This window comes from Pseudopodoces humilis, chromosome 10 (assembly GCF_049639895.1).
Source record: "Pseudopodoces humilis isolate 2021_Gansu_Grassland_sample_001 chromosome 10, ASM4963989v1, whole genome shotgun sequence".
Classification (NCBI taxonomy): Eukaryota; Metazoa; Chordata; class Aves; order Passeriformes; family Paridae; genus Pseudopodoces; species Pseudopodoces humilis.
The window spans coordinates 31,159,805-31,181,770 of NC_142209.1; the positions used below are offsets into that span (position 1 = coordinate 31,159,805).

A 21,966-nucleotide genomic window follows, 5' to 3' on the forward strand; every position below is an offset into this window, starting at 1 on the left:
CTCATTGACCCATACACACCTCAGAGTGATGTGAAATGGGAGAACTGATGACAGGATTTCCAGGCAGCTGGCATCAGAAAAATAGAAAACTGTAACAGAAATAGTTTCCTTGAGAGAAACTCCATAGATTAGCAGAAGAAGACTTCTGTTTCTCTACAAAGACTGATGGAAAGACCATAGCAAGAATTGGGACTGTTGTAAACACCAAAGTTTTTTTGTCTCTATGTTGTCATGTGAACAAGGGAATGGTTGGGTAGTGGGGGAAAAAAGAATTTTCTGGAGGTTTTATTCTGGTTTTCTTATTCATGTAGTTTTGCTAATAAACTTTTTTTATTCCTTTTAAGTTTTAAACCTGTTTTGCTCTTGTTCTAATCCATATCTCACAGCAAGAAATAAATTTTCTAGTGATTTTTTTAGTTGCTGCTTTAAAACCACAACATTTATTTGGTGTGTTGGCCGGGAAACAAAACTGGCAAATCTAAACCACTACATCCTCCCAGGAGCTGCAGACACACGGACACAAAGCGAGGGGTGCTGGCTGAGGACAGGCAGCAGGGAGCAGGGGGACAGGCAGGGGACAGGCAGGGGACAGGCAGGGGACAGGCAGGGGACAGCCAGGGGACAGGCAGGGGACAGGCAGGGGACAGGCAGGGGACAGGCAGGGGACAGGCAGGGGACAGCCAGGGGACAGGCAGGGGACAGGCAGGGCTTGCTGGGGATGGCAGCAGGGCTGGGAAGGGCAGAGCTGCCCACGGGGAGCAGAGAAAGTCCTTGGGATGCAGGGCTGGGATAGAGCTTGGAATTGTTCCCTGGCAGGGTGGGCAGGCCCTGGGATAGAATTCCCAGAGCAGCTGGGGCTGTCCCTGGATCCCTGGCAGTGCCCAAGGCCAGGCTGGATGGGTTTGGAGCAGCCTGGGACAGTGGGAGCTGTCCCTGCCATGGCTGGGGTGGGATGAGATGGGATTTAAGGACCCTCCCAACCCAAGCCAGTCTGGGATTCTGTGGGATCCCTCCAAGGCTCCTGTAACCCTGGGCACAGAGTGATGTGACTTGAAGGAGCTGTTTGTCCTCACAGCACAATTTTGGGGAGCTTTCTGCTGCCTCTGGGCAACCAAACCTCTCAGCTCAGGCTTTTCCTGCTGCTGCTGAAGGTCACAGAGATATTTCTTTTGTGCTCCCAGCTGTTTTTCTACCTTCACAGCTCTCCTGTGTTCCGCTCCTTATCAAACCCTGGTTCTGATTTGCCTTTTGTTGGTTTTTTTTAAACTCAGATCAAACTGATAAAGGGAAACTCAAACCCAGCTGTTCAGTGGGGGCTGGGGCTGGCTCTGAGGTGTTTCTGCCATTGTCTGGGAAATGTAATTTGTGATTTTGTGGAGTCCCCACCCCTGGAGGTGCCCAAGGCAGACCTGGACGTGGCACTCGGGGCTCTGGGCTGGGGACAAGCTGGGATCAGGCACAGCTTGGACTCGGTGCTCTGGGAGGGCTTTTCCAACCCCAAGAATTCTGGGATTTGCCTGCTTGGAACTCCTGTGTCAGTTCAGACCCAGCAGCCACCAGGGATTTCCCAGTTGGGCTGGGCTAGGTTGGGGTTCCCCACCCCAGTGCTGCTCCCCTGTGTCAGTCCTCCTGAGGAGCTCAAAAACCCAGTAAAATAATGGGAATAATGGGATAAAAACACGGGAAGAGCCGTGGTGGGAGGGGCTGCAGACAGTTCACCTGTGCTGGGACACCCCAGAGCCTGGGCTGGGTTGGGGTGCAGGTGCAGGTGCAGGTGCAGGTGCTGTGCTCCCCTGGGCTGGAATTCCCAGCAGAGCAGCTCCCACAGGCAGTCCCTGGATCACTGGGCAGATAAAATCTGCTCTGGCCCCACCTCCAGCAGCTCCTGCCAAAACCCAGCCAAGGCCAGGGTCACTCTGGTATTTTATTCTCGCTGGTAAACACACACAGGTGGGACACACACCAGTGGTTTGCAGGCAAACCGTGATCTCCAGGTGCATTTTCCGTGCCATACAGCTCCCAGAACACCTCAGGCAGAGGGACAGCACACAAAACCAGGCTGAAAAGGCATCGTGAAAGAACCAGGACACAGACACAGTTTCCCGACCCACAAAGATGGGAATGAAAGCTCCCAGGTGCACCTCAGCTCCTTGGATCAGGTTTAGGAAGTGCAGCCCCTCACAGAGCCAGGGCTGGAGGGCACAACTCCCACCCCTCTCCTGTAAACAAACGGGAAGCTCCCATCCCTTCCCACCTGGATGGAGCCCCCATCCCTTCCCATCTGGGTAAAGCTCCCATCCCTTCCCATCTGGGTAAAGCTCCCATCCCTTCCCATCTGGGTAAAGCTCCCATCCCTTCCCATCTGGGTAAAGCTCCCATCCCTTCCCATCTGGGTAAAGCTCCCATCCCTTCCCATCTGGGTAAAGCTCCCATCCCTTCCCATCTGGGTAAAGCTCCCATCCCTTCCCATTCAGGTAAAGCTCCCATCCCTTCCCACCTGGATGGAGCTCCCATCCCTTCCCATCTGGGTAAAGCTCCCATCCCTTCCCATCTGGATGGAGCCCCCATCCCTTCCCATTCAGGTGAAGCTCCCATCCCTTCCCATCTGGGTAAAGCTCCCATCCCTTCCCATTTGGATGGAGCTCCCATTCAGGTAAAGCTCCCATCCCTTCCCACCTGGATGAAGCAGCTCCTTCATTTTACCCCCCAGAGGGACAGAAGTGCCCATCCCAGCACTGACTATTGGTGACAAAAGCAGTTTCATGTGAGTGCAGTGAACCCACCCTGACACCAGGAATCAGCTCAATCTGCTGGAGGGCCCTTCCCAGTGTCCCATCCCCAGATTTCCACGCTCAGGAGGCACAGCACCCTGCTTTTCCCATCAAGGGGGGGATAACAGGCGTGGGTTCCCTCTCCCTTCCCTCCATCCCAGCCGTGACTCCAGACAATCCGGGAGCCAGGAATGTGCTGGCCAGGGCTGGTCCAGGCAGCTGAGGTCATCCCGACATATTTCACAAGTGAGCGGCTCTGCTGAGCTCTTTCCCAAAGGAAAAGTACACAGAGGGAACAGAAGGGATCCTCTGCACACAAGAGGCTTTTTCCAGCCCCAAATAATCCCAACAACGCAGAGTCTGACTCCTGCAAGGCACTTTTTAAAGCGTTTTTCCCCTGAAGCACTGATGAACCTGTAGTTGTTACACCAGGAGTGGCTCAGCACAGAGCAGGGTCCAGCAACTCAAACTGAAAAAGGCATTTAATCCATTAAATTTAGGCTGGGTCTTCAATTAAAGCTAAACCTTGGCTTTTAGGCTGGACTCACACATCACCTGCATAAAATCAGATTTATGTGGACAAGAATCAGACAATGCAAGACAAAAGTGAAGGCACAGATTCTTTGCTGAGGAATTACTTTTATAAACAAATTAAAAAAAGTAAAGGTTGTGTAAGTAAAGAAATTCCTCACAGATGCAGGACTTCATTTGCCTGTAAGACCCCTGAATTCCACAGCACCTGGCACATGGAATATCAGCTGTATTTTATTGTATTTGCACTTGATTTCACCCCAAAGGCTACAAAACAGGAGACATGAGAGGCTGTCAGCCCCAGAAGGGTGAAGAAAATGCCTTAAGACACAGCTTTTTAAAAAACAAGCCTCAGATGTGGCACCAATGGATTGGAACTGAGTTTGTAACTAAACCATGGAAGTTTCTTTGGGAAAAGACCTGACAAATTCACACACTTCCACCCACTGCTTCCAGTCTGCTGCAGTTTAAAAACTCCCAGAGCTGCCACATTTGTGTTTCTGGAGGAAGAGCTGAACTCTTTGGGATGCTGCTCTGGGCTCTCTGCAGGCCCCAAGTGCCAGCCCCATTCCTCCCACAGCATTTGCTGCTCATGGACTCGGCACTTCCCAGGAAAGCAGCTCCTGTGGCAGCAGTGGGTCTGCCTCTGACTCTCCTCCTCTCATCTGCCCCCCTCAAGCAGCAACTCCAGCCTCCCTGCACATTCCACAGGCTGCCAGGGAAAAATCAGGGATTTCTCCCCTTGCCCCGGTGCTGCACCCTCCTCAAGCTCCCTTCAGCTGCCACACGGATCAGCGTTTATCAGGAGGCAGGAGACTCGTGCTGCCTTCAGTCCTTGGAAGAGATGGATGTTCCATCACTGCTCAGTTTTAAAACACTGAAATCCAACCAAATTTAACTTTTTTTCCTTATTCCTGTGTTTTTTCTCCCTCTTTCTGTACCTCCAGCAAAAAGGAGGAAGGACTCTCTGAAGGAGGTAATTTTAGTATTAAATACTCTCAGTAGTATTTAAGGGAGTATCTCCCTTCAGTAATTCCATCTGGAGAATCTGCTGGCTGTCAGGAAAACAATTTCTTCCACCTTAAAGCACGAGAAGCTCCCTCAGGCTCTACTTTAGGCTCACAGAACCTTCCTCTGTGCATCTCAGCCACGAGTGGCAGTAACCATGGAACGTTCTCATCCCGTTCTGCAGTGACCATGGAATGTCCTTCTCCTTCTGTGCAGTAACCATGGATGAGGATGTGTCCTCCTGTTGTGCAGTGACCATGGAACGTCCTCACCCTGTTGTGCAGTTACCATGGAATGTCCTTCTCCTGCTCTGCAGTGACCATGGATGAGGACATGTTCTCCTCCCATTGTGCAGTGACCATGGATGAGGACGTGTTCTTCTCTTATTCTGCAGTGACCATGGATGAGGACGTGTTCTTCTCCCATTCTGCAGTGACCATGGATGAGGACATGTCCTCCTCTCGCTGTGCAGCTCAGCCATGACTGCAGAGGGTCGTGTCCTACTGTATCCCAGCACTTGTGGCACCTGCAGGAAGAATTTGGCACTCTGGCTCCAGCAGTGACACCGTGAGGGGTCAGCAGGCTCCCAGGTTCCCCGCAGGGAACACCCTCAGGCCGCAGTCCGGCGGATCTCCTCGGGCAGGGAGACAGATGTGTCCCTGTCCCTGTCCCTGTCCCTGTCCCTGTCCCTGTCCCTGTCCCTGTCCCTGTCCCTGTCCCTGTCCCTGTTCCTGTCCCTGTCCCTGTCCCTGTCCCTGTCCCTGTCCCTGTCCCTGTCCCTGTCCCGGCACTCGGCGCTGGAGCACTTGGACACGGCGCTGGCTGCCTGGCAGACCTTGCGGAGCAGGATCTTGCGCAGCAGCAGGTACACCCAGGGGTCCAGGATCTGGTTGAGGGAGGCCAGGCGCACGGCGGTCAGCGACAGGTCGCACTCCTGGCGCGGCTCCCAGCGCCGGGGCTCCCCGGAGCCGGCCCGGCAGGGCCCAGCCGTGTGCTCCGAGATCATCCTCAGCATGGTGATCTGGGCAGGGAGGGAAAGGGACACAGGGTAAGGGGCTGAGTGTCACCACAGCGGTGCCACCGCCGTCCAGAGAGGCCGCGGCTGCCCCCGCATCCCTGCAAGTGCCCCAGACAGGGCTTGGAGCAGCCTGGGATGGTGGGAGCTGTCCCTGCCCCTGGAACTGCATGAGCTTTACTCCCAACCCCAGCCAGCCTGGGATCCTGAACACCTCATTTTCCTGAACAGATCCTTGTTTTGCTCACAAACCTTTCCTGGGTATGACCCAGCGGCCCCGGCTGTGTGCCTGTGCTGCCCAGGATCCCTGCGGAACCGGGGCTGTCCGTGTGCTCCCAGTGCCACGGAGATGGACACGCACCCAGCACTGCCCTGGGGCACAGAGCAGTGCTCCCAGTGCTCCCAGTGCTCCCAGTGCTCCCAGCGCTCCCAGCCCCTGGATAAACTGGCAGCCAGTCCCCAGAGCGCTGGGAACAGCCCGAGGGAGCGGATCCGCAGGGAATCGCTGCCAGTCCCGTGGCTCCAGCCTTTGGGAAGGGCCAGGCCAGGCTGCGATCCCACAGGAAAGCTCCTCAGAGCTGTGTCACAGCTGACCACAGAGGTCACAGCTGGGCTGCTGCTGTCCCCACACTGCCCAGGAGCACAGGCTCCAGGGAGGATTCTTCCCTTCCAAGGGATATTGTGGGTGCCAGATCAATAACCATGTGCTGACCTTGGAAAGCCTGGGCTCTGTCTGGAGGGCAGGGCAGCGTGGACAGCACAGAATTGTTTTTGTTTCTTTAAACAGAAGCAGCTGAGGATTCTACCCACGACATTTCATTGACATCAGTGGCCATGGATAGAGCCTTGTGAAAACATGGACACAGAGCCTTGTGAAAACATGGATACAGAGCCAGAGCACAGCAGGAGCCACTGGGGCACCAGCCCCACACTGCCAGAGCCACTGCCTGGCTCTTCACACACCACCCCAGTCCTGGCCCTGCCAGACTCTGCCATCTCTTTTTCACATGGAGCTCCAAAACCACCAGGCTAATAGAATACATTTCCCAAGCACACAACTGCTGCTCGTTCCTGGCTTTATTATGTAATATCTCTTTATTGGAGTAGCTGTTGGGCCAACAGCTGCTCTACTGGAAATTTTGTTTGTTTGATATCATTAGAGGTTGTTTATCATGGTCTCTATTGGTCTTCTAAATGGATTAAAAGGCTGCACAAGGCAGAGGAACAACATCAGGTGGAATAAAGTCAACATGATTTATGCCATTAAAAATCTGGCTTAAAATGCATGCAGAAATATGGCTGATGATTGGATTTATTCAACTAAAGCAGCTAAAACTTTACTGTTATTATGAATAAGATTTTATACGTCTTTAGTTTCTGTCTGCCAGGAGGGATAAGGAGCAGAAGCATTTTAACAGGAAAAGCAGCAGAAGTCCTGAGCATCTGGATTTAAATAACTTTGAAACAACTCTGACGAGGAATCATTTTGTAGACTGCAAATCCAAAATTATTATTGTGAGAATTCCAGTTTGTGCTGCAGTGGAGTTTCTGTGCAATCAAGGAACAGCTTCCCTCATTTCACCTCGGAGACATTTGTGTGCTGCCATCCAGCTCCAGGGCTACCCCAGAACCCCAGACTGGTTTGGGCTGGGAAGGACCTCAAATCCCACCCATCCCACCCCAGCCACGGCAGGGACAGCTGCCACTGTCCCAGGCTGCTCCAAACCCATCCAGCCTGGCCTTGGGCACTGCCAGGGATCCAGGGGCAGCCCCAGCTGCTCTGGGAATTCCATCCCAGGGCCTGCCCACCCTGCCAGGGAACAATTCCTGCCCAAGATCCCATCCAGCCCTGCCCTCTGGGAAGCCATTCCCTGTGTCCTGTCAGCACATGCTCCAAAACAAACAGATCAGTGTGAACTGGAAACCAGCAATGCCACTCTGGAGTGGGGTGTCCCCCCAGGTGCTCCCTGGTGAGTCCAACAAGCTCCTGGAAAAAGGGAACAATTCCTGCCCTGTCTGCTCTCCTCCCTCCTTCCCAAGCCAGCACAGAGCCAGACGTGCAGGACACTCCAGAGCACAGCCACGCTGTCAGAACTTTCCCTCTGCTGCTAAATCACATTTGATTTTGTCGTTTACATCAACAGATCAGCTCTAAAAATACCGTGTGTGGCGAGGGCGTTGTTTACCTCTCAGCAGCAGCTGCCAGGATCCATTAGTTCTCAGTTACAAAACTCAGATGTCTTTGAAAAAGCCACAGAAACAAAAAAGCCTCCTCTGTAAAGCCCTGGATTTCTATTTCAGCTCCGTTTCTCGCAACTGCTGAGTGCTGCAGCTACAGGTTAAATGATTGCTATGGGCTGGCTTTCACTGAAAAGTGAAAATTTGCGTTCTCCCTGGTCACTTCTCCAAAAATCTGGTCTCTGATTCCTGACCTGCACTTCAGAGCTGTACAGAATAATCCGGGCTGCATGTTTGGAAATGGAGCTTTAAGTATAAAAATGGAGATATATTTATAAAAATACCCCTGCACCACGAGTCTGGATTTTGAGAACTCCACAGAAGAAGTTCCACATTCCAAGTGTTGCTGCTGCCGGGGGAAGGGAAGTGCTGATGGATCCCCTGGTGCTTGAGGGTTGACTTCTGCCTCTGAAAGCACAGGAATGCCCAGGGCACCAAAGCACCAAGCGGAATCCCAGCTTCCTCACCCGTCTGTGTGAGAGCCCTGCTCTTGGGGGAGGAGGAAACGCTTCCCCATCTCAGGGATCTCCTCTCAAGGCTGGTGAAACCCTCGGGGGTAACAGGACAAGGAGAAAAACCTTCTCCAGCCATAAAGAGCCTTTCACATAACCTCAGCATTTCCCCAACCAGCTTCAGCCCATCCTGCTCAAAGATATCAAGTACAAATCTTAAAAAAATCCTGCTACTCCTTGATAGAACAGCCCAGCCTTTCGGGATGGGATCCCAGCCCCCGGGTGTGCCCTGGTCCCACACGGCAAAGATGTGGATTGTGCCTCCCCCACTCCTACATCACAACGAGGGGTTCTTAAGGAAGGAATAATAAAATAGTGGAAAGCAATGAAAGGATCCTTAAAACCCAGAGTGGCCGAGGCCGGGAGGCTGCTGTAAATCAAACCCAGCGGGCTCTCAGAGTCACGGCTCGTGCGTTTTCTCATAAAACACTGAAGGAAGTTTTGCTGCAAGGCGGGAGCAAATAAAACCCCCCAAATCCCGTCTGACTGCTCCCAGAGCCGCTCCTCACATCCCGCTTTTCTCTCTGCACGAGAACCTCCTTCTCCTCCTCCGCCCCCCGGCTCCTGCAGCCCGGCTCTCCTCGGGACCTCTCCCCGCTCCTGTCCGGCAGGCTCAGCACCCCCGGCCCCGCTGTCCCGGCCCGGGGTGTCCGCAGGGAGGGCAGGGCAGGGCGGCTGTCACGTACCAGCAGCGGTGACCAGCAGGCGGACAGCACGCACATGATGCCCAGCAGCTGCAGCAGCGTCTCGGTGGCGATGCGGCCCCAGCGCGAGCCGGCCTTGGCCCGGCAGCGGGCCACCAGCGCCGCGATGGTGGCCAGGTTACAGGCGCCGGTGACCACGAGCGACAGCAGCCCCAGCGCGGCGAAGGCGGCGGCGAAGGCGCTGCCGCCGGCGGTGCTGATGAAGCACCAGGTGCCGGGCCACTGCACAGCGTAGCGGCCCAGCCCGGCCAGCGGCAGCAGCGCCAGGGCCACGCCGGAGGCCCAGATGGCGACCAGGCCGCGCTCGGTGGCCCGCGGGCTCATGTGGCTCGCGTACCAGTGCGGGGCGCGGATGGCCAGAGCCCGCTCCACGGCCATGGCGCTGGCGATCAGCAGCGGGCACAGCCCGAACACCGTCATGCTGAAGCCGAAGAAGTCGCAGAGGCGGCCCGAGGGGTCCATGGTGGCCCAGGGCCGGCCCGACAGGTACACGGAGATGACGATGGGGCTGGTGAGCAGCTGGCCCAGCATGTCGGTGAGCGCCAGGGAGCCGATGCACAGCAGGAACGAGCGCTTCCTGCGGCTGCCCTTGGCGCGGTAGCTGCGGGACACGAGCAGCATGGCCAGGGCATTGCCCACGACGCCCGTCAGCATCATGGTGAGCGGGATGGCCACGGACACGGCGCTGCCGCGCTCGGCCGCCCGGCCCGTGCCGTTCCCCCGCGGGCCCGGCCCCACAGCCGCGCTGGCGTTGGGCGGCCGCTGCTGCCAGGGGCTCATCCCGGAGCCGGCAGATCCCGCATGGAGCGGGCACCGAGCCGGCTCGGAGCGACACAGGAGCACGAACACAGCGAGCCCGGAGCCGGCTCGGAGCCGGCAGCGCCCCGGCTGCCCCGCGCGGCCGCTTTATGTGAGGGACGGGCAGGACCCGCCCCGGGGCCGGGAGAGGCGGAACGGGACAGAGCGGGCAGGGCCTGAGGGAACGGAGCCCCAGGAGGGCTGAGGGAGCTGGGAAAGGGCTGGAGAATCCCTGAGGGAGCTGGGAAGGGGCTGGAGAATCCCTGAGGGAGCTGGGAAAGGGCTGGAGAATCCCTGAGGGAGCTGGGAAGGGGCTGGAGAATCCCTGAGGGAGCTGGGAAGGGGCTGGAGAATCCCTGAGGGAGCTGGGAAGGGGCTGGAGAATCCCTGAGGGAGCTGGGAAAGGGCTGGAGAATCCCTGAGGGAGCTGGGAAGGGGCTGGAGAATCCCTGAGGGAGCTGGGAAAGGGCTGGAGAATCCCTGAGGGAGCTGGGAAGGGGCTGGAGAATCCCTGAGGGAGCTGGGAAAGCTCAGCCTGGAGCAAAGGAGGCTCAGGGGGAATTTCTGGCTCTGCACAAGTCCCTGGCAGGAGGGGACAGCCGGGGGGATTTGGGATCTGCTCCCAGGAACAGGGACAGGAGGAGAGGGAACGGCCTCAGGCTGGGCCAGGGGAGCTCAGGGTGGATTTTGGGAAAGGTTCTTCCCCCAGAGGTGCTGGCACTGCTCACATCCCAGGGAATGGTCCCGGCCCCGGGGCTGCCGGAGCTCCAGCAGCGTTTGGGCAGCGCTGCCAGGGATGCCCAGGCTGGGGTTGTTGGGGGGTCTGGGTAATGACCCTGATGGGTCCCATCCAGCCCAAGACACTCCACGATTCTGTGAGAACACCTCGTAAAAGCTCATTTTCTGTTGCAATGGAAAGCCGCTCACGATGTGAACACGCGGGTACGTGGGCCAGGTGAGCTGACACACAGCACCAGGGGCAGTGCAGGTGACGGGGAAGGCCGAGTGTTCCCAAGACAAAGCACTCGAGAGCACGGTTGACTCACAGGTTTTATTTACACTTGTCTACAGCATTATTTTGCCTTACACGTTCTCTAAGCCAAATGAACCATCCTCCTCCTCTGCCTGTGGCCTATCAGTTGCTAAGTTTGAAACCTCTCATCTGTTAAGTACAGCAACAATTGGAATACAAAGCACAAGAAAACCCAAGGCTAACAACAGAGCGTCTACTTGATCTGGTTTTACAGTTTAGTTGGACGTTGAAGTCAGAGGCACAGTTACAGACTAACCTGCTCTTGTGCAACCTACACACATTTAGCATGGAAATTAGAAAGAAAAGAAAGCATTAAAGAAGAAACTGCATTTTTTTCTGCAAAGAGATTTATCAAAATACCTCTACACCAAAAACATTTTGTTTCTAGACCAGTCCATAAGACATGGCTCAAAAAAAAAAATAAGAGGAAAAACAAAAAAAGAGAAAAAAAAGCAGAATGGAGTTTTTAGATTTTGCTCCGTTTGTTTCTGCGCAGTTTATCAAAACAAGCAGCAAATCTGGCAGTTTTATTACTGAAATAAATGAAGGTATATTGCTCTTTGCTTGCTTAAAAAGAATTTTCCTTACCATACTTACCTTGTGATGGCACTGAAGAAACTTAAACCTTTCTTAACCAAACGGAGCTCAAGAGAGACCAAGTTTTATACTCAAATGGATTCCATAAAGCATTTTAAGCCATAAATTATGTTAAAGGGAAAAAATGATCGATGAAGAAGACGTTGAAGATGCCAGAACTTTCTACACAGTTTATTCATTCTCATTGGTAAAGAAAAATAAAATTAAGATACCTTGAAAATTTTAGTCAGCCCCAAAGGGAATTTTACAGGCGGCCTGCGGAAGCTTCCCTTGATTCCAAGGAGCCAGTTCCATACTCCTGCAGCCCAAGAGCAGATCCCAAGTGATCCGTTTGTAAGGAGGGATCCTGGAGTCCGGGCTCTGGAAAGCACCGCAGCCACAGCACTGTGCTGGCTGCAAACGTCCTCCCTCGCCAGGAATGAGGCTAATTCCCTCTGGAATCATGATGGACTGGGGGGTTTGAGCTGCTAGAGGGGTGTCCATCTGCACTGGCACTGCTGCATGGCAAAATAAAAACTGCTCTGCCCAAGGCCCCACTGCTGGCCCCAGGTGCCCCCAGCCCTGCCCCTGCTGTGGTCCCACGGGAGCTCCATCCTGCCCTGGGAAACTCACGGCTTCCTGCTCACACCAAGAGCTGTGCCAGGACATTCCCAACCTGCTCCTCCAGCTGAGGGAGCCAGGAGCGGAGGAACTGATCTTGAGAATTAACAAACCCCCCCCCTACACCACAGAACCTCCCCGTGTGCCGGGGAGTTTATGGCTTAAAATGCTACTGCGGGTTTGGGTGATGGATGAACAAAGCTGCAGTTTGCCAGAAAGCCAGGACAGACATGCACCTCTACTAGCAGATTGAGCACTTCTGACCAAGTAAGACACCAACTTCTTAAAAATGTCTCATGCACTGACTGGAATTTTGGTGGGTTTTTGTAAGTGTGAGCTTTTAGACATTATTTCTTTTTAGAACTCGTACGGGAACCAGAATGGGAGGATCCGGAGGAAGATCTGCGGCGTCTGCAAGATACAAATGGAGAAAGCATGCACAGAAATGAGCTCAGATTCATCCTGGAACCCGCTTTGAGCAGCATCCTACCATAGCTGGAAGCCAAGTATATCTCATGGGGGCCTTACAAGAATATACAAGTAACTTTAAGCCACTAATTTAATACTAAAAGTCTAAATTTAATACTGAGAGTAGAATACAGTTTCTATTTCAATGCAATATTTACTTAAGAAAATAATTCAATAATGAACACATTAACACTGCCACACACTGAAAGTGAGCCAGGTCTTTATACAGAACATGCTCCTACCAGGAGGAATTTCATTGGAGGGGGGAAAATTAGTAAAAAAAAAAAGCGATTACAGAGGGGTTAACAAAAGTAAGAGTAGGGCAAGTGAGGAAACTACTTTTACTACGAGAATAACTGCTCAGATTCAATTGTTTTCCAGTGAATCTTAGTCCTTGGATAACTACAATAAACCATCACACATCTCAATACAGCCATTCTTATTCTACATAAACCCAAACCTTTCGGGTGACCGTGATCTCGAGCGCCTTTTTTTGCGATCACCAGAGGAAGAGGATCTAGAGCGGCTTCGCTTCTTGCCTCTCTCGGGGGAAGACGAGGAGCGAGAGCTGGAGTAAGATCTTTTCCTTGGGGTGGAAGACCCCCTGTAGGACCTGGAGCTGGATCTTTATTGATTGAGAAATAAATCACATTTAATTCTGGGCTCATGGAGAAGGCACAAAGACAGAACAAGCAGAGACAGTTTTCATCAACATTTGCTACTCTGTTTACTCCAGAGGTGTGGAAAATAAACACCAGGGGCTTCCATACTTACTCTGCCAAGAGCACTGCTACTGCCAGGGCAGCTTTCCTAAGAAATTTTGCTAAGCAGTATTTCCTGATAAATGGACCACCAATGGTTTGGAAAGCTCTTCCCAGCATTCACCAAAATGAGACATTTTGGCAAAAAAAAAAAAGCACAGTGAGACTGCTGGGAAGTGGCCTCTGTAAGGACCCTCCTCAGCAGTTAAATTCACTCATCAGAATAACCTGGAAAGCAGAGATCCAAAGCTGATTTAGGATGCTTCACTCTACCCTCACAGACATTTCCCAAACAGCAACAAATCCAGCTGTCATATTTACAGACCTCAAACTACATTTGTGAAGAGACTAAAACCTTCCTCAATCAAAATACTGCAAAAAGCCTCTCAGAACTGGGTCAGAATATTTAAAAACATCTCTTGGAATACAGTGCCCCTCTGGTGGGGCACAGGGACACCTTTCCTCTTCCCAAAAGCACGGATTCCATCCGGTGCTGACCCTCACAGGATAATCCACAGCATGTCCCTGCCCCCCAAGGGGTGGTGGCACCATTTGTGATCGTTCTTCCCAACCCAAGCTCCCTTATTATTTAGAGTTTTGGGATTCTCTGCATGCACGGAGAAGGGACAGCCCTTCATTCCATCACAGAGGGGCTGTTCTGCCAATGGAATGCCTGTGCAAGGACACCACAAAGGTGCTTTTGTTCCTGTGCCCTGCCCAGCTCAGTGATGCTCCAGGCAAATCACTCTGACTGCTCTCAGCCTCTCCCACCATTTTCCTGTCATCCCCAGGTTTATTCAGGAACGGCTGCCCTGTCTCGTGGAAGGTGCAGAGCTCTCACTGAACACAAAACCAGAAGCAGGGCGGCATTTCTAACGCTCCTCCAGCTCAAGCAGCCCCAGTGGAAACTGGAGAAGCACCCGAATGCCTGCAGCAGGGAACCATGCACTCAAATCCTTCTTCCTCCACTGCAGCTCGGTGGCGTCCGCGCGTCCGGCTTAGGCCAGACTTAACCTCCTGCACCACAAGCTCTGCTCCTCAGCGAACACGGCGGTGCTGGCAGCACCTGCTGCAGGGACCCAGCAGCTCTGACTTCCAAGATAAAAAGCAGTTAATGTTTGTCTGAGCAGCACGGCTCTACGTGGGACCAAAGCAGCTGCAGCCTGTGCCCTGTGTCTGTGCAGGGACAGGCTGGTACCTCATTCACCTGGATTTGGACCCACGGGATCGGGACTGTTCCCTGGAGCTGGAGCGGGATCTCGATCTGGAACTGGAAGAACTCCTGGAATGGGACCTGCAACAACATGGGAGATCTTTTTCCAGTGTCTGACTTGCATTTAGCAGAGTCACTGCTCCTGAGAGCAGCAGACACGAGGCAGCAACACAGTCTGAGTCCTAAAATGCCAATCCCGCCCCCCCAGCATCACCACAGCACCCTTTAAACCAAACACCTTCACACAGCAAGATCTCGCAATAAAAACATTAAAAGCTTTACTCAGCTTTAGATTATGGTTCCTAAAACAAAGCACAACAATTAAACAGGACTGCAGTTACCTGGCAAAACGAAATAACTTCCTATCTATTGGTTATTTCATGAAATCAATACAATAATTTGTGCCTTAACTGGAAACCCATCAGTTTCCTTGAAAGGCAGAGCAGATGAGAGCTTTAGGATTGGCCAGCTCAGCTTTCCCCCAGCCAGTTCTCACAAGCACTTTGCAATCAGCTTCAAATTTTAATGAAGATTTTCCCCTGCATTATAAATTAAGTGGTTAATTTGGGGCTAAAATACAGCCACATCCAACACAACCTGTAACTGGCCAAAATTATTTCCCCATTTTTCACTGATGGATTTTCTCTAAAGCACAAACCACAAGAGAAATGTAACAATGGCAGCAGGCTACAGCAACCACTGGAAACAAAAGCATTGAAAACAAATTCTAACAATGTTTTCAGGTAAAATACATTCTACTTGTGTCAGCCTCTCAGTTTATACTGTTACCACAACTTTCCCATTTTACTGGGCAGGACACAGTGGTGTGAACATCTCCTAGTTAGGAAATATATTGAAACGTTTTTAAAACCCACCAAAAAAAAAATAAAAAAAAATAAAAGAAGCATCCACAAATGGCAACTGATATTTCCAAATATCTGTAGCCAGAAGCAAAAGGATCAAGAGGAAGTTGAAGTCTCAGTTAGGACAAGTCACTTTCTATTTCACTGTTAATATTTGTGAATTTATGGCCACTTATGGGCAGGTGAGGTTTTTGAGTGTCCTTGGAGCCTCCCAGCCAAGCACTGCACACAAACTGCCCCGAGGAGTGGGAAGGAGGGGAGGCTGAGGAACAGAAGAGGCAGCAGGAGCAAGATCCAACCATGAGGAGGAGAAGCCAAGCCAGAGGCTGGGGCTGGCCCCTGGTTACCACGAGGGGCTGCAGAATTTGGGCAGTGACACAACTGAGAGCACAGAGGGGCAATGATGAAGCTGGGAGGATCAGAAGAAACTTGAACTTTATATATGTGAATTTAATAAATGACCCTGGGAGCTTGCTCTGATTCATCAGGATCCTCCTTGCATGAGCTCTAAGGCAGCTCAAAAGCTCCAATATTAATGACATCACCAATTTCAAAGCAGTGACTGAATTTAAACAGTAATTCATTTATTACTGAATTTAAATAGTAATGAAAGAGCTTGAGCCTGCCCAGCAGACCTTTGTGAGGTCCCATATAAACCTTCAGTGCCATCAGAGAATTCCAGACTGGTTTGGGTTGGAAGGGACCTTAAAGCTCATCTCATTTCACTGTTCCATGGGCAGGGGGCTGCTCCAAGCCCTGTCCAGCCTGGCCTTGGACAGCTCCAGGGATGGCAAGGTTGTGACAACACTGCCACTGCATTTTAAGCTTTGTCACTTGCCATTAACTCAAGTTCAAGTTTCTTGTCGTTATTCCCAGGATACTCCCATTGTGTCCTTTCCCTGAGTCTGCCTGGGCTGCATCGTCTCTGCCTCTGCTGCCACCTCCTCCCACTCCAGCAGTGCCCCCCTCTGTCCAACAACAGAACCACCCACGGCCAGCGAGCCTGAAAACCTGAAAACAAACTGCATTATTCCCTGTCTTTGAGGGATTTCACCAAACATCAAGTCAAAGCACTAAAACAAGCCCCAGACCCCACAGAGCCTCCCTGCTGCAGCTCAGGCAGAGCATCACCACCTCTGTAAACGGAGAGTTATTCACATCATTACACAACTGCAAGGCAATCAAGACAAAGGAAATAAGGAAGTCAGATACTGACATTTTGCCTGGCGTTACCCTGGACCTGTACCCGTTTACCTGGACCTAGACCTTGAGCTCGAGTGAGAGGATGAGCGCGAGGACGAGCGCGAGTGGGAGGAGCGGGACTTGGAGCGGCTGCGCCTCGGCGGCTTCTTCTTCTTGTTGGTGTCCTCCTCCTCACTGGCATCCAGGTTGTACTTGGACAGGTCAGCATCGTCTTCATCCTCATCCTGGCACAGGCACAACACAGCAAACTCAGGCCATGCCTCTAGCTCCCCTTCACTTGTTCCTTATTCTGGCCTTCACCTCGAGCTCCTTCCCAGCCTTTGAGACTGGATCGGGATTCAATGAGACCCCACAATGTTAAGCAAAGAGTGACTGAAAATTGGTGTTTCCAACCAAAGTAATAAAAAACCCTGCAATCCCCCCCAATATTTAACGAAGTTAATGAGCACACTGACACATTTTTACCACTTTAAAAGAATTTTCACCCTCAGAATCTCTAAGCGAAGCCCAGCTCTGCAGAGACAGATCTCATATGCAGTTTGGTGACTGCTGTGTAAAACACGACCATCTGCACACGTCTCTGCAGGGCTGCTGCCCAAAGATGTGGAAAATCCAATAAGTGATGCTCATATCATTCAGAAAAGATGAAAAAACCCCTCAGAATATTTTACTTCATTTTATAAAAAATAAATCTGATGTGGTTTTGAAACCCTAGGAAGAAAAATCAAGAGCACTCGCTGTACATGGTAACCACACATCCAAATTCCAAATAAAGATCTTGGGTTCTGATCTCAGATAAGCTTGTAATTTATGATTTAAGAAGCTGCCCATTTTTGAGTGCAGTTGCTTAGAATAAAGCAGAGCTTGTGCCCATCTCTTCCACCTGTTATTATAATATATATATATATATATATTCTACAGTTTACCGCCAGAGCTCTGCTCTAAAGGCAGCTGAAAACACTGCCCAGCCCTTCCCCTGCTCCTGGGCAGCACTGAAATCATGATTAAAACAACAAACCATCCTACCTCATCCAATTTATACTTGGAGAGATCTTCATCCTCATCCTCCTCATCCTCCCCCTCAGATTCCTTATCTTCCACTTCCTTCAGGATGGAGGCAGGACCCACCGGCTTCCCCCGGTACTTTTTCTTTTTGCGCCCAAACTGAGGAATTTTGTGCCAGGATTAGAACAGGATTTAACAAAAACCAATCACCAACTGTATTTTTGGTAACACTTCTATAAGAAAAGAAATAATCATCAACTTTAAGTAAGATCTCAGCCCAAGGGAGAGGGGAGCACTGTGGAACATCAATTAGCAACAAGGAGCCTTCAGAGATGCTCATCCTGGGGACAATGAGACTCCACAGAGATGAACGGGAATCTCAGCAGTTTGGGTTTCAATTTTATGGGATATCCTTAAAAAACACAACAAGAGTCTCTCCAGAACAACCTCCCTTACCTCATCATACTCCCCGTCGGACTCCTCCCGCTCTATGTACTCCACGTTCTCCCGTTCATTGAATCCTCCTCCATAGCCTTGAAAAGGGGGCAAAACAACACAATCCCTTGAGCTGCACCTCATCTGAGCACAGAAACTTCCACAGGGGCTCTGGGAACCCTCACAGAACTGTCAATCTGCCATAAGGACGTAACGGGCTCTCAGGAGGAACATGAACTGTTCCCACGTGCGTTTATTAAATGCAGTTCCTCAGAAATCCAATTAAAAGAATGGAATAGGACCACTGAAAGTATTTATCTACTTAATTAATTACTAAGCACTTCAATAAATTATTTAAATAATAAATACATGGATATATTATTTGCAATTATAACAATGATATGAAATTTGATTATATTACTTAATATCCTTTCCTATTTCCACAATATTCAATACTGAAATATTGTTTTTCCTTTTGAATAATAAGCTCTGTGCTCTTCTCTGGGCTCCTTTATTTCTGTGCTTTGTGTTCCACCCTGTGCTCTAAATCCCCTGCCCTGCTCCGCTCCTGCAGTGGATTCCCTGATCCAGGAGCAGAGGGCAGGAGCTGTAAGGAGATCCTGCCCCAGTTCCCTCCGGGCTCACGTTCCCGCAGGAGAGCTGAAACTGAGCCCCAGCCCTCCTGAGCAGATAACAGCCTTATCTGCACGGCCCTCTGCACACCCAGAGCGCACAGGAGGCCTCTGCAGATCAATTCAGCATCGCTGCCAAAGCCCTGACATCAAAATCAACCCAGGGCCAGCTCAGGCTGAACGCTCCCCGATTTCCCACACGGAGCCACCACCTCCCCAGCAGCGGGACTGGCTGAGGGCAGGAACCTGCACCCCTTCTGGGAAAACGAGGAGTGTGCACTGGGACTGCCAGAGCCCTTGTGCCAGCACCTGGGGCTCCCCCAGCTCACCTGTCCTCTCCTCCAGCTTGGCGTACTTGGGGGTGTTGCACATGTTACACTCGGACCGCCGCGCCCAGTTCACATTGCCACAGCTGCAGGGAGAACACACAGAGGGGAATGTCATCCTTCAAACTGGGAATGTCATCCTTCAAACTGGGAATGTCATCCTTCAAACTGGGAATGTCATCCTTCAAACTGGGAATGTCATCCTTCAAACTGGGAATGTCATCCTTCAAACTGGGAATGTCATCCTTCAAACTGGGAATGTTACACTTCAAACTGGGAATGTCATCCTTCAAACTGGGAATGTCATCCTTCAAACTGGGAATGTCATCCTTCAAACTGGGAATGTCATCCTTCAAACTGGGAATGTCATCCTTCAAACTGGGAATGTTACACTTCAAACTGGGAATGTCATCCTTCAAACTGGGAATGTCATCCTTCAAACTGGGAATGTCATCCTCCAGACTGGGAATGTCATCCTCCAGACTGGGAATGTCATCCTCCAGACTGGGAATGTCATCCTTCAAACTGGGAATGTTACACTTCAAACTGGGAATGTCATCCTTCAAACTGGGAATGTCATCCTTCAAACTGGGAATGTCATCCTTCAAACTGGGAATGTCATCCTTCAAACTGGGAATGTTACACTTCAAACTGGGAATGTCATCCTTCAAACTGGGAATGTCATCCTTCAAACTGGGAATGTTACACTTCAAACTGGGAATGTCATCCTTCAAACTGGGAATGTCATCCTTCAAACTGGGAATGTCATCCTCCAGACTGGGAATGTCATCCTTCAAACTGGGAATGTTACACTTCAAACTGGGAATGTCATCCTTCAAACTGGGAATGTCATCCTTCAAACTGGGAATGTCATCCTTCAAACTGGGAATGTTACACTTCAAACTGGGAATGTCATCCTTCAAACTGGGAATGTCATCCTTCAAACTGGGAATGTCATCCTCCAGACTGGGAATGTCATCCTCCAGACTGGGAATGTCATCCTCCAGACTGGGAATGTCATCCTTCAAACTGGGAATGTTACACTTCAAACTGGGAATGTCATCCTCCAGACTGGGAATGTCATCCTCCAGACTGGGAATTCATCCTCCAGACTGGGAATGTCATCCTCCAGACTGGGAATGTCATCCTCCAGACTGGGAATGTCATCCTCCAGACTGGGAATGTTACACTTCAAACTGGGAATGTTACACTTCAAACTGGGAATGTTATCCTCCAGACTGGGAATGTCATCCTTCAAACTGGGAATGTTACACTTCAAACTGGGAATGTTATCCTCCAGACTGGGAATGTCATCCTTCAAACTGGGAATGTTATCCTCCAGACTGGGAATGTTACACTCCAGACTGGGAATGTTACACTCCAGACTGGGAATGTTACACTCCAGACTGGGAATGTTACACTCCAGACTGGGAATGTTACACTCCAGACTGGGAATGTCATCCTCCAGACTGGGAATGCTATCCTCCAAACTGGGGACGTTATCCATCAGACTGGGAATAAGAGGGTGGGGATGCAGCACTCAGGAAGGTGATGGGACTGGACAAACCTGGGGGAAAGTCAAACCAAAGGCAGGCTGGCAGGAGCAGGGACAGGAGCACAACTGCACAGAAAGGGTTCACATTCCTCGTTATGTCTCAGGGTGGCATCCACACCTCAGAGGAGCAAATGAACATGGGAATAATGCTCATGGAATCCCAGACTGGGGTGGGAGGGACCTTTTAAGCCCATCCAGAGCCACCCCAGCCATGGCAGGGACAGCTCCCACTGTCCCAGGCTGCTCCAAACCCATCCAGCCTGGCCTTGGGCACTGCCAGGGATCCAGGGGCAGCCCCAGCTGCTCTGGGCACCCTGTGCCAGTGCCTCACACCCCCCCAGGGAAGGCAGCACCTCCAAACGTCGTGGGGGTGGCACTTCCAGCTCCACACTCCCTCCAAACCTGGGCAGTGTCTCAGCTTATCAAACCTGTCCTTTTTCCTGGGCAGCGCTGCCGTTCCAAACCTTCCTGCTGCCCTATTAATTAAGTGCTGTGCAGCAAACGAGTGCTGACCCCAGAGCACACCCCGGGGCTGTAGCCCTGAGCCCTGCTGTCCCTGCAGCAGCAGGAATTTCCAGGGAAAAGCAGGAGCTGTGTGTTTGGAGCCTACGTTTTGCACTGCCAGTCGTTGGCGCTGAACAGCCCCCGGCTCTTCTCCGCCAGCGTCTTCCCGATCTCCGTCCCCCCTGCCTTCATCATCTTGGCCTCCGTCGTCTTCTCTGCAGGGAGAGACACACAGCTCCTCAAACAGCAGCCGCAGAACTCATGGGAAATGTTCAACAGCTTTTAAATAAAAATAGGTGGACTTCTCAAACAGCTTCGGGTTCGATAGCAATTTTTACTGCTATTTTATGGGGCGGAGAGGGGACAAGGTGTGTGCTGCTGGGAACTCACCTCTGCCGCATCTGTTGCAGCTCGTTCTCCTGGCGAAGTTGACGTTCCCGCACCTGGGCACGGAGCAGAGCACGGGGCCGGGATTAAACCGGGCTGGACTCGCCCATCGGGGGCTCCGCACCCGCCCCGAGCGCCCCGATTTACCCACGCCGAACCCCCTGAGGCCGTGCCGGGCCCGGGGCCGTGTCCCCGCCCCCGAGCCGGCGGCCGCGGCTCCCGGTGTCCCTGCGCCTGTCCCGCTCCCGCTCCCGGTCGGTCCCGGTCCCGGTGCCGTTCCCGTTCCCTGCCTCGCTCCCCGTCCCCGCTCCCGGTGCTCTCCGCTCCCTGCCCCGCTCCGGTTCCGCGCCCCGCCCGGCTCCCGGCCGTTCCCCTCACTTCTTGTCGGGGCAGATCCAGTCCCCGTCGCTCACGCGGAAGTTCTTGGTCGCCATCTCGGGCCGAGCCGGGCCGGGCCGAGCGCCGCCGCCACACGCAGGACCCGGGCCCTGCGCCGCGGGGCTGCCCCGCCGCGCGCCTGCGCCCAGCCCTGCTCCGCCGCGCGCCTGCGCCGGGCCTGCCCCGCCCGCCTTTTGCTCAGGCAGCGCGGCGGACACCTCAGCCTCAGCCGCGCCAGCGCCCCCTGGCGGCGGGAGGAGCCGTGAGGGGATCCGGGGGCGGGAACGGGAAAAGGGAAAAGGAAAAGGGAGCGGGAACGGGAAAAGGAAAAGGGAGCGGGAACGGGAAAAGCGCCCTCTGGGGAAGAACTTTCCCCAATACCTGAAGGGCCCCTGGGGATAACGATCAGTGTTGGAGTCCACGCGTTAT

At 52.3% G+C, this 21,966-nt stretch overlaps 2 protein-coding genes across 2 annotated transcripts; both read right to left on the reverse strand.

Annotated features, from left to right (window-relative positions):
• Positions 1–3,446: 3,446 nt before the first annotated feature.
• Positions 3,447–9,621, reverse strand: PTGER3 (prostaglandin E receptor 3). Its single transcript, XM_088060450.1, has 3 exons — positions 8,762–9,621; positions 5,102–5,331; positions 3,447–4,975 (listed from the first exon to the last, which is right to left on the reverse strand). The coding sequence occupies exons 1-3, from the start codon at positions 9,557–9,559 to the stop codon at positions 4,921–4,923; spliced, it is 1,083 nt and encodes a 360-aa protein (XP_087916576.1). The 5' UTR covers positions 9,560–9,621; the 3' UTR covers positions 3,447–4,920.
• Positions 9,622–10,609: 988 nt separating this feature from the next.
• ZRANB2 (zinc finger RANBP2-type containing 2) lies at positions 10,610–21,644 on the reverse strand. Its single transcript, XM_005532763.3, has 10 exons — positions 21,538–21,644; positions 21,163–21,215; positions 20,879–20,987; positions 18,717–18,799; positions 17,777–17,853; positions 17,342–17,479; positions 16,367–16,539; positions 14,244–14,330; positions 12,736–12,900; positions 10,610–12,218 (listed from the first exon to the last, which is right to left on the reverse strand). Exons 1-10 carry the CDS (start codon positions 21,591–21,593, stop codon positions 12,155–12,157), a joined length of 1,005 nt encoding a protein of 334 aa, XP_005532820.1. The 5' UTR covers positions 21,594–21,644; the 3' UTR covers positions 10,610–12,154.
• Between the last annotated feature and the right edge of the window lie 322 nt (positions 21,645–21,966).

Coding starts and splice junctions, on each gene's coding strand:
- PTGER3 (XM_088060450.1), bottom strand. CDS start 9,559: ATGAGCCCCTGGCAGCAGCGGCCGCCCAACGCCAGCGCGGCTGTGGGG. Junction 5,332..8,761: donor CCTGCTGGTCACCGCTGCTG/GTACGTGACAGC, acceptor CTCCCTGCCCAG/ATCACCATGCTGAGGATGAT. Junction 4,976..5,101: donor TCCAAGTGCTCCAGCGCCGA/GTGCCGGGACAG, acceptor GGACAGGGACAG/GGACAGGGACACATCTGTCT.
- ZRANB2 (XM_005532763.3), bottom strand. CDS start 21,593: ATGGCGACCAAGAACTTCCGCGTGAGCGACGGGGACTGGATCTGCCCC. Junction 21,216..21,537: donor TGGATCTGCCCCGACAAGAA/GTGAGGGGAACG, acceptor CTCCGTGCCCAG/GTGCGGGAACGTCAACTTCG. Junction 18,800..20,878: donor AACGACTGGCAGTGCAAAAC/GTAGGCTCCAAA, acceptor TTCTCCCTGCAG/CTGTGGCAATGTGAACTGGG.